At 36.9% G+C, this 12,083-nt stretch overlaps 1 protein-coding gene across 3 annotated transcripts in view; it reads left to right on the forward strand.

The window, feature by feature from the left end:
* Window positions 1-12,083, forward strand: part of LOC6040673 (GATA-binding factor C) — a 359,437-nt gene that overhangs the window by 330,685 nt on the left and 16,669 nt on the right. For all 3 annotated transcript variants that reach the window (XM_038252283.1, XM_038252293.1, XM_038252301.1), the window contains exon 5: window positions 3,049-3,183. In XM_038252283.1, coding sequence (XP_038108211.1) covers window positions 3,049-3,183 — 135 coding nt within the window. The remainder of the gene's footprint in view (window positions 1-3,048; window positions 3,184-12,083) is intronic.

Below are 12,083 nucleotides of genomic sequence, written 5' to 3' on the forward strand. Positions count from 1 at the left end.
TTTGTCTTTTTGTCTTTTTGTCTTTTTGTCTTTTTGTCTTTTTGTCTTTTTGTCTTTTTGTCTTTTTGTCTTTTTGTCTTTTTGTCTTTTTGTCTTTTTGTCTTTTTGTCTTTTTGTCTTTTTGTCTTTTTGTCTTTTTATCTTTTTGTCTTTTTGTCTTTTTGTCTTTTTGTCTTTTTGTCTTTTTGTCTTTTTGTCTTTTTGTCTTTTTGTCTTTTTGTCTTTTTGTCTTTTTGTCTTTTTATCTTTTTGTCTTTTTGTCTTTTTGTCTTTTTGTCTTTTTGTCTTTTTGTCTTTTTGTCTTTTTGTCTTTTTGTCTTTTTGTCTTTTTGTATTTTTGTCTTTTTGTCTTTTTGTCTTTTTGTCTTTTTGTCTTTTTGTCTTTTTGTCTTTTTGTCTTTTTGTCTTTTGTCTTTTTGTCTTTTTGTCTTTTTGTCTTTTTGTCTTTTTGTCTTTTTGTCTTTTTGTCTTTTTGTCTTTTTGTCTTTTTGTCTTTTTGTCTTTTTGTCTTTTTGTCTTTTTGTCTTTTTGTCTTTTTGTCTTTTTGTCTTTTTGTCTTTTTGTCTTTTTGTCTTTTTGTCTTTTTGTCTTTTTGTCTTTTTGTCTTTTTGTCTTTTTGTCTTTTTGTCTTTTTGTCTTTTTGTCTTTTTGTCTTTTTGTCTTTTTGTCTTTTTGTCTTTTTGTCTTTTTGTCTTTTTGTCTTTTTGTCTTTTTGTCTTTTTGTCTTTTTGTCTTTTTGTCTTTTTGTCTTTTTGTCTTTTTGTCTTTTTGTCTTTTTGTCTTTTTGTCTTTTTGTCTTTTTGTCTTTTTGTCTTTTTGTCTTTTTGTCTTTTTGTCTTTTTGTCTTTTTGTCTTTTTGTCTTTTTGTCTTTTTGTCTTTTTGTCTTTTTGTTTTTTGTTTTTGCCTTTTTTATGTTTTTGTCTTTTTGTATTTTTTTTGTTTTTTTTCGTTTTTTTCTTTTTTTTGTTTATTTTTCGTTTTCTTTTTTTTTTTTTTTGACTTCTTGACTTCTTGACTTCTTGACTTCTTGACTTCTTGACTTCTTGACTTCTTGACTTCTTGACTTCTTGACTTCTTGACTTCTTGACTTCTTGACTTCTTGACTTCTTGACTTTTGACTTCTTGACTTTTTGACTTCTTGACTTCTTGACTTCTTGACTTCTTGACTTCTTGACTTCTTGACTTCTTGACTTTTTGACTTTTTTCTTGACTTCTTGACTTCTTGACTTCTTGACTTCTTGACTTCTTGACTTCTTGACTTCTTGACTTCTTGACTTCTTGACTTCTTGACTTTTTGACTTCTTGACTTCTTGACTTCTTGACTTCTTGACTTCTTGACTTCTTGACTTCTTGACTTCTTGACTTCTTGACTTCTTGACTTCTTGACTTCTTGACTTCTTGACTTCTTGACTTCTTGACTTCTTGACTTCTTGACTTCTTGACTTTCAGTAGCAATTCCTCCTGTCATCTTCGTCCGGTGTAGTCCGGTAGTGCCAGCCGTGTCAGCTTCCCTGAGATGCGGGTGATTTAAGAAGGAAGAAGAATTACCCGACCCACTCGGCGAAGGGAATGTGACGCGGAACCCCAGAGCCGATGGACAAGTGTCCGGTGAGCGCACGCGGAGAGCGAAATTCAACACAATCCAATTAATTTTGATCCCTGGACCTAGACTGGATGGTTGCCCGACCGGGGGGGGGGAAGAAGATGGATTTGGATTGTTTTAATTTGAAATTATTCATTCGATGTCACGGAGGCTTGGGCTTTCAGATTCCGAGCTCAGTAGGAAGAGGGTAAGCAAAGAACTGGCTGGAAGAAAACTTGGTCGAAACTGGTCTTCGGGGTTTCCTAATTAAAAATGATTCGGATATCGATAGCCGCTGGTTCGCGGGTTGCGTCCAAATCGATAAAAGCCAATTAATAACACCTCCGTTGACAGTTGGCGTTTTCGGGGATGCTGAACGCAGGGAACCTGTGACGGGTTATTGACGAGAGAAGCGATATCAGGGAAAAGGTTGTGAAGAGGCTCAGACTATTCGGTAATAATTCATGAAGCTCGCCAAGTCATTCTGGCAGACAGGCGACGGCCTGGATGTGGATCATGACGGGTGAGTTTTTCGGGAAGCACCGTTTCTAACCCGGGACAGCTGTGGATTTCCCTTGAGCGTGTTAAGCTATAGGTAATAAATGATTTATCAATCTTTTCTACGCACGCGGGTGAGAATCTAGTTCACATTCCACGGTGAGATTTCAACTGCGGATGACTAGCCAAAGATGAAATCCATTTACGATTACGAATAAAAACGATTGGAAATCAAGCAATCTCAAAATAAAGTACACATCCAAGATTCAATCGTCCCGGGCAATTAAATCCCAATAAACCACATATCTTTAATTGAAATCGAAGATAGTTTGAGTCAATGTCACACACAACTTTAATTCCCCCCTCATATCTCACTCTCACGAGAGGACCAGTAATTCCAGATTCCCCTGCATGGTCACAACTTGAAAATCTGGCCGCGAGGGGAAATGCGACGACAACGACCAGTGTCATTAAATAATTTGTTGCACTTGATTCTGCAGCCGGAGGTCGAAGCATGGCAAATAGAAAAGACCACAATTGAACTGACAGCTGACAACTGGAAGAGAGAGAAGAAAAAACTTGAAACATTGGGTAGTGCGCCTAATGAATGTGTAACGACAGTTTGAGTCATGTTTTGCAGTGACTTTGTGGTGATGTTGTGCAATTTCTGCAACGAAAGTGATTGAACAGTTGCGTTTAATTGCCTGGAAATTACATGGTTTGCTGTAGCTTTACATGAATTTAGAAGAAAACTACATTACTGATATGTACAAATGGGTGTCCAAGATCATCCTAGAACTCACGGGAGTTTGGACCTCTTGTTTGTTACGGCGTCTATTTTGACATCAATTTAAACAAACTTCAAACAACTCTAAACCAACTTGCACAACTGCATCATTGTAATCTCTCAGCTTATTTTTCAACCCCGCACAAGATTAATGTTTGTCTTTCCTTCCTTCAACTACAGTCACTACAAAGCGCCGCGCGCCGGGCAGGGACGTCGTGCGCCAACTGCAAGACGACCACGACGACGCTCTGGCGGAGGAACCAGGGCGGCGAACCTGTTTGCAACGCCTGCGGCCTGTACTACAAACTGCACAACGTAAGTACCTACCGATCCTTCATCGCAGAGCGTATTGAGATGTACTGACTACTTGGGTTCTACAAAGTTGTAACTTATAGTAATGAGTATTTGCGACGATCTTAAATAGCGTGTAAGTTACCTCAAACCAAACTCCTCTTTCAAAAATCCGCCAAAACGTTTCGTAAGACACAAATGCCCATTCCACCAGCCAGTAAGTATGTCCCGGACATCCGCACCGCATCGATCGAAGATTCATTTTCGGGTGATATATCCTCTCCTCCGAACGGAAGCGAACTTCCGAAACCCCGCTGCTGCTGGTGATTCCGCCGGATGGCATACCATAGTTCATTTGGCGGACACATTGCATGAAATTTACTGCACGCGCGCCTTCCTCCTGCGAGCGAGACTTCTGGTCTGAGCACAAAGAATTTATTAATGGGCTAATCATCCGCCCTGTGCGATTGTTTGGCGTGTGGCGAAAGCGAGGACATTCCAGTATCCAATTTGGCTTGAAATTAATGCCTTTGGGAGCGTGAACTATGTCCGCAATTGAGTGCGTGAATAATAGTAGTTTGCGACATGATTTGGCATTACAAGTTGAAAGGACCATCTGAAATCTCGAAATAGATGAACTTTTTGAAATATAGGACAAAAGTCCTTAAACCTACCTACCTTAAACCTTGTACAGTCCAGACTCAATTATATTTATTGATAAATCATGATTTTTGATAAAAACTTCAAAACATAACCAAAATGACAATCTTGCAATTTGTCAAACTTTTACGATAGTGCGTCTGGTTTTCACGTCTGAAAATAATTCTAGAGTCGTATAGGATATTTTTATTTTGTTTGATTATTGGGTGTTATTGACAACCCTTGACTCAAGATGGCTTCAAAAACACCAAAATAGCAAATATGGAACATTTCTTGAGATTTTGTTTTTTAATAGGTATTAAAAACAAAAGAAACACAATAGCTTATATGTAGGACCTTTTGAAAAAACTAACTTAATCCACCTGTGTGGTTGATGCCTTCCTCACTTTTTACCAACAATGGGTAATATGAGTGGTTTGGACACATATTTCAGCTATTTTTTTAGGTCCAGAAAAATAAGTACACAGATATAACTTAAGTTGTCATAACTCGAGACAGGGTTGCCAGATTTTCTATTATGTGGACTCGTTGGAAAGGTCTCATGATTACCAAACCAACGATGGGTCGGATGATGGATCCGGACATCGTTTACATGCATTTAAGTGAGATCCGGCTTCAAAAAGTACATAAATATCACTAAAGTGGTCATAACTCGAGACAGGGTTGCCAGATCTTCGATGTTGTGGACTCGTTGGAAAGGTCTCTTGATAACCTAACCAACGATGGGTCGGATGATGGATCCGGACATCATTTACATACATTTAAGTGAGATCCGGCTTCAAAAAAGTACATAAATATCACTAAAGTGGTCATAACTCGAGACAGAGTTGCCAGATCTTCAATGTTGTGGACTCGTTGGAAAGGTCTCTTGTTTATCTAACCAATGATGGGTTGGATGATGGATCCGGACATCGTTTACATACATTTAAGTGAGACCCGGCTTCAAAAAAGTACATAAATATCACTTAAGTGGTCATAACTCGAGACAGGGTAGCCAGATCTTCAATGTTGTGGACTCGTTGGAAAGGTCTCTTGATTATCTAATCAACGGTGGGTCGGATGATGGATCCGGACATCATTTACATACATTTAAGTGAGATCCGGCTTCAAAAAAGTACATAAATATCACTTAAGTGGTCATAACTCGAGACAGGGTTGCCAGATCTTCAATGTTGTGGACTCGTTGGAAAGGTCTCTTGATTATCTAATCAACGATGGGTTGGATGATGGATCCGGACATCATTTACATACATTTAAGTGAGACCCGGCTTCAAAAAAGTACATAAATATCACTTAAGTGGTCATAACTCGAGACAGGGTTGCCAGATCTTCAATGTTGTGGACTCGTTGGAAAGGTCTCTTGATAATCTAATCAACGATGGGTCGGATGATGGATCCGGACATCGTTTACATACATTTAAGTAAGATCCGGCTTCAAAAAAGTACATAAATATCACTAAAGTGGTCATAACTCGAGACAGAGTTGCCAGATCTTCAATGTTGTGGACTCGTTGGAAAGGTCTCTTGTTTATCTAACCAATGATGGGTTGGATGATGGATCCGGACATCGTTTACATACATTTAAGTGAGACCCGGCTTCAAAAAAGTACATAAATATCACTTAAGTGGTCATAACTCGAGACAGGGTTGCCAGGTCTTCGATGTTGTGGACTCGTTGGAAAGGTTTCTTGATAACCTAACCAACGATGGGTCGGATGATGGATCCGGACATCGTTTACATGCATTTAAGTGAGACCCGGCTTCAAAAAAGTACATAAATATCACTTAAGTGGTCATAACTCGAGACAGGGTTGCCAGATCTTCAATGTTGTGGACTCGTTGAAAAGGTATCTTGATTATCTAATCAACGATGGGTCGGATGATGGATCCGGACATCGTTTACATGCATTTAAGTGAGACCCGGCTTCAAAAAAGTACATAAATATCACTTAAGTGGTCATAACTCGAGACAGGGTTGCCAGATCTTCAATGTTGTGGACTCGTTGGAAAGGTCTCTTGATTATCTAATCAACGATGGGTTGGATGATGGATCCGGACATCATTTACATACATTTAAGTGAGACCCGGCTTCAAAAAAGTACATAAATATCACTTAAGTAGTCATAACTCGAGACAGGGTTGCCAGATCTTCAATGTTGTGGACTCGTTGGAAAGGTCTCTTGATTATCTAATCAACGATGGGTCGGATGATGGATCCGGACATCGTTTACATGCATATAATTGAGATCCGGATTTATGTGAAAACACATTTTTATACATAACTTTTGAACTACTTATCGAAACTTCAAACAATTCAATAGCGATGTATGGGACCCTAAACCAAGTTGAATGCAACTGGTTCGATCAAAATCGGTTCAGCCAGTGCTGAGAAAACTTGGCAAGATTTTTGAACACATACATACATACACACACACACATATACACACACACACATACACACACACAGACATTTGTTCAGTTTTCGATTCTGAGTCTATATGTATATATGAAGGTGGGTCTTCGAGATTTTAATAAAAAGTTCATTTTTAGAGCAGGATTATAGCCTTACCTCAGTGAGGAAGGCAAAAAAAACTAACTTAATCCACCTATGTGGTTGTTGCCTTCCTCACTTTTTACCAACATTTGGTGATATCAAAGAGTGATATGATGGGTTTGGATACAAATTCTATCTATCTTCTATATATATATATATATATATATATATATATATATATATATATATATATATATATATATATATATATATATATATATATATATATATATATATATATATATATATATATATATATATATATATATATATATATATATATATATATATATATATATATATATATATATATATATATATATATATATATATATATATATATATATATATATATATATATATATATATATATATATATATATATATATATATATATATATATATATATATATATATATATATATATATATATATATATATATGCGTCTCTCAATTACGATAAAAAATATTTTCAGACATAGGCTCTTTGGTCCAGACACGGTCAAAACACCATTTTAAGTTTTCATACGACTTTTTCAATAGTTAAGCTAGATTTTTGGAACTTTTTACTATTTTTCCCAAATAGCCAAACTCATCACCTTTCTTTTGCGTCTAAGACAGCTAAAATCGGATGAAATGGCGCGGAGATATGATTTTTAGAAAAAAGTGGTTTTTGCGAAAAATGACGAAAATTGCCATTTTTTGAACCACCCTAGCACGATGTAGGCCACCCTAATGGCCAAACAAAAAAATAAGGGTCTAATTATTTTGGCCAAGGAACCCCCAGAAAAATTTTGAGCCCGATCGGAGAACTTTTTTTTTGGTTTAGGCTCTTTTCAAATGGAATTGCTGTATATATATATACAAAATTTCGACGGTTTTGTTCGAACGCGAATCAATTCAACACAGAACGTCCGATCGAGTTGATCTTTGTTGCGTTGGGTTCGTATGGAAAGTTTGTGAGTCCAAGGAAGGTTCTTACGCCAAAAAGTTACAAATTTGGCCACTCTGGAACCGATTCCGGAAAATTTGCAGATTGTATGGGAAAGGTTAAAATCAAGTGATCACAGGAGGCTGAATAAGCAAAAAAGTCAAAAACGTCAACAAACGAAAAAAGGCAGAACGAAGTTTGTCAGGTAAGGCTTGTTTCTCAATAAAGAAATACACAAATGTCACTTAAGCGGTCATAACTTGAGACTGAGCGTTGTCAAATCTTCAATGTTTTGGACTCATTGGAAAGGTCTTTTGATGACCTATCCAACGATGGGTTGGATAGTGGATCCGGACATAGTTTACATACATTTAAGTGAGATCCGGCATCAAAAAAGTACATAAATATCACTTAAGTGGTCATAACTTGAGACAGGGTTGCCAGAACTTCAATGTTTTGGACTTGTTGGAAAGGTCTTTTGATAACCTATCCAACGATGGATCGGGTGATGGGTCTGGACATAGTTTACATGCATTTATGTGAGACCCGATTTGCAACTCTGACACTTTTTTATACGTAACTTTTGAACTACTTATCGGATCTTCAAACAATTCAATAGTGCAGTATGGGGCACCAAACTGGATCGAATGCAACTTATTTGACTTAAATCGGATCAGCCAGTGCCGAGAAAACTTGGCAGGAATTTTTAGCACCAAGGGGAATACGCACACACATACTGTGTGAGCTGCTAGAGATTTACGCATAAATAATATTCAAGAGTTTTTGCCTTCCTCACTGAGGTAAGGCTATAATCCGGCTCGAAAAATGAACTTTTTATTAAAAGCTCAAAGACCCACCTTCATGTATACATATCGACTCAGAATCGAAAACTGAACAAATGTATGTGTGTGTGTGTGTGTTTTACACACACACACACAGACATTTGTTTAGTTTTCGATTCTGAGTCGATAGGTATACATGAATATAGGTCTACGAGCTGTTTTTCAAAAGTTCATTTTTCGAGCAGGATTATATTCTTATTTCAGTGAGGAAGGCAAAAACTCTTGAATATTATTTATGCGTAAATCTCCAGCAGCTCACACAGCAGTTGCCCGAGCGCTCTTCGATTTGCATGAATCTTTGTCTTAAGGGGTAATTTTGACCCTGATTGCGAATCCGAGCTCCGTGTTTCGGTATCTCGTGACGGAGGGGTGGTACGACCCCTTTCCTTTTTAAACATTCGAAAAAGACGTGTTTTTCAATAATTTGCAGTATAAAATAGCGATGACTTGAAAATTTAGTGTAAAATGGACTTTATGTATAATTTTACATTCGATTCGATGGCGTACTCAGATTCACGAAAAAACGTGCTCTTTAGCGCAAAAAAAAATAAAAAAATAGTTTTAAATAAATCTGTTCCTTTCAAATTTTCAAGAACCCATTTAAAAAATTTAGAACAAAATATATCATTTTTAAATATCGTGTTTTTTGTAACTTTGTTGGGTTATTTTTTTTTTTTTTCAAAGGTGTAACAATGATCTTCAATGTTGAAGAGCAGACATTTACATGAATTTGATACTAAAATATAAGGGGTTATAAGGGGTGCTTGTAACAATTACGAGTTAACGCGATTTTTAGAAAAAAGTGCATCCATAAAAAAAATACTGGAAAAATGTTTTTTTTTGGTTATCTTCCAAATAGCACTAGATGTTCAATTGTCAGAAAAAGTAAGTGATTCTAAAATTTAGATTTTTGATTTCATTTTCATTCAAATGAAAATAAAACTTATCGTAAATTTCATTTTTATGTATTATGTTGAACTGTACTACCAACAAAGAACAAAACTTCATTTAGAAAATGTTCGGATGATTTTGATGTATAAATAAATGAGATATTGGTACATAAAAGTTGTGTGCTATTTGAAATAATATTTGCAGAAACCTAAAAACCTGGGTTTCCTATTTATTTATCAAATTGACCACAAATTCAATTCTAAAGCTACAAATTTTCGAATATTTTGATACCTTTTTGTTTTCCTTTTTTTTGCAAATACTCACCCTTCTCAAAAAATAATAGTGAACCATCCAAGAACTGAAGGCGGGGGCTGGGAGTACAAGCGATTGTTCATGGGGTTGAGATTTCTTAAAAAGTGTCCACGTGGTTTATGAATGGTTCCTATCACAGATTGCTTCGCTTCGCTTCGCTAGGAGACGGTGATTTTAGCGGATTGCAGACTGGATTTTCGCCATGTGATGTGATGATTGTCTAAGCCCAAGTTGCCTAGGAATCGATAATTGGGGATAGAACCAATTCCACCTGAACCAGATTCTCACCACCATGGCAGCCGTCCATTGCCGGCCGCTCCCATCTCCACCGCGCACCAGGGACAAGGAAAGGGAATTGGAAGACGGGAAGTGTTGATGCTCCACTTTTTTAAGAGTATTAAGGGAAAATCTCCACGGTATCCTCAAGTAAGTTTCGCTTGGAGTTGGACGGTTTTTGGGAAGGTGAATGGTCTGAGGAGCCACCCTAGGCGAGTGGTAACGACCGTTTGCATTGTTGTTCGAATTCTTCGTGTGTTCTCATTTCTAATGGGAATGCTTTCAATTCTTCTCATCTCTTATTGGATGAATTCTATCAGTCGTCCAGGCTATTTATAGCGAGGTATTTTTAGATTCAATTTCAACTGCGCTTGCAAATCTTGCATGCAATCTTGTTTGAGTTCTGATGTTCAACTTGCATTCAATGCGATTCTAAGTCCGATTCTTGGATTCAACTATACCAGTCTGATTCCTCCTCAAGCTACCAATGCTCCACGGTTAAGTGGAAAGCATTTTGCTTACCAATCCTAAGGACAGGGGATCGAACCCCGCCGCGAGCTTGAAGTTTTTTTTCATTAATTCCAAATTTAATGAGTCCAGAACTTTCTCGTTGGGAGCAGATGGGTATCGAACCCAGAACCATTCGCTTATAAAGCGAACATCGTAACCATTCAGCCACGACCGCTCCCTAATGGTTCCTATCACAGATTGCCTGGCAAAAGTCACTTAAATTTATTGTTTTTCTTTATTATTTCGTAAGAAATGGTTGGAATAAGGATGGTAATCTCATGGCCAAGTCCTGCCAAGACGTGGATCTTTATTGGACATACATACCTTTTTGGTTTCCTTCTTTGCTGTAAAATTTATTTGGAACCTTGTATGGATGAACTGATCTCGATGATTGAACCATGAATAGCTGTATTTTTTTTATTTCTAGTTTCCAACACAAATTTTAAGTTTACCAATTTGAAATCGGTCTATTTTGCGTTGTTGATTACATTTGTCTACCTACAAAGTTCAAAATACAGCACTGCCTTGGCGTTCTCCATTGCGAGATTCCTACTCGAAACTAGATGTCCGAAGGCTTGATTATTGAGGCAATTGCAAATCTCTCTTTACACCAAAGCTTCTAAACTCTAGGTTAGATCGGGGCCAACATTTACTTCCTCGTCCGACGGAAGGCCTGATCAGACAAATCTCGTCTCGAAAAATGCTACCGGGACCTTCTGGGATCAAACCCAGGCCGACTGGGTGAGAGGCAACCACGCTTATCCCTACACCATTGCCAAATTTCAGGGGTCAACAATCCATAATAAGCAAAAACCATCGTGAATTTTTGCAAGGACTTCAGATAATCGAGATTGCTTTGCATCTAAGAATTTACGATGATAAATTTTATTGGTTTTTTGATCTCCTATTATAAATGATGAAAAAAAATCTACTACAAATGCTGGGGCACTTAAAAAAATAAAACAGACAGATATTCACAAATAATAGGAACTGTTCGAATGCATTCTCTATGGTTTGTAAATTGACAAGGCCAAAACATTCTATTCAAATGAACTATTTTTAATCAATAGCTTCACCATACCAGCTCAAACAAATTTGGCAGCTGTCTTCACAAAAGTGCAATTGAAATATTCAAGTACCTGTATCTTTAGAAGGGATTTTCCGATTGATTCGGCAAATTTGCTAGAAATAACTTTTTGGAAAAAAAAATCAACTGAAATGAATTCTAAATGCTTGGTATTTTTCATGAACAGATTCAGTTTTCTTTACAAATGAAAAACATTAAAATACCAATTGTAACCAATTTCATTATTGTCACTATCTTTTGTTATTTAAAATGATGGGCATTTCCACTGCATACATAAAAGCATATGAAAATAAGCCTCACCACATATCACACTCATTTGCTGATTCGTTTTTGATGTAATTTTAATTTTTTTCAATGCTTTTTCCACCCCATCCGTCCCCCTTTACTCTGGCTTAACATGTACGCGGAGCGGCACAAAATGGTTTGCTTTTTGTTTTGTTAATGTTTCAGAACACACTCTCTTTACTTAAATATTTCATTTGTTGCAAATGAGCCATGCAGTCGGGTTCTATGCCTAGCCCCGCCGGCATGGTTGGCTCGAAACCATGGTCCGGCAACACTTTTGCATAAATTTGAATATTTTTCCTGCCCGCTGCCCACCGCGAAAGGGGTCATTTGGTGATTATTGTACTTTGAACAATTTTATTTAAATTTGAAATAAATAGTATTTATGGCATGTTTTCAAAAAATACTTATTTCGTTTTCAAATAGATAATTTAATTAATTTTCAAATTACCCCATAATAACTAATAGATATGAGCTGTGAGGGGGCTAATGGCATACGTTTTGAATAAGTGTGGTAGAAAGTGCATCCATCTATCGGTTGGTGAGCTTTTTTGGCCTTCACTGCTGTTGACCACC

Source organism: Culex quinquefasciatus, chromosome 1, assembly GCF_015732765.1.
Source record: "Culex quinquefasciatus strain JHB chromosome 1, VPISU_Cqui_1.0_pri_paternal, whole genome shotgun sequence".
Lineage (NCBI taxonomy): Eukaryota > Metazoa > Arthropoda > Insecta > Diptera > Culicidae > Culex > Culex quinquefasciatus.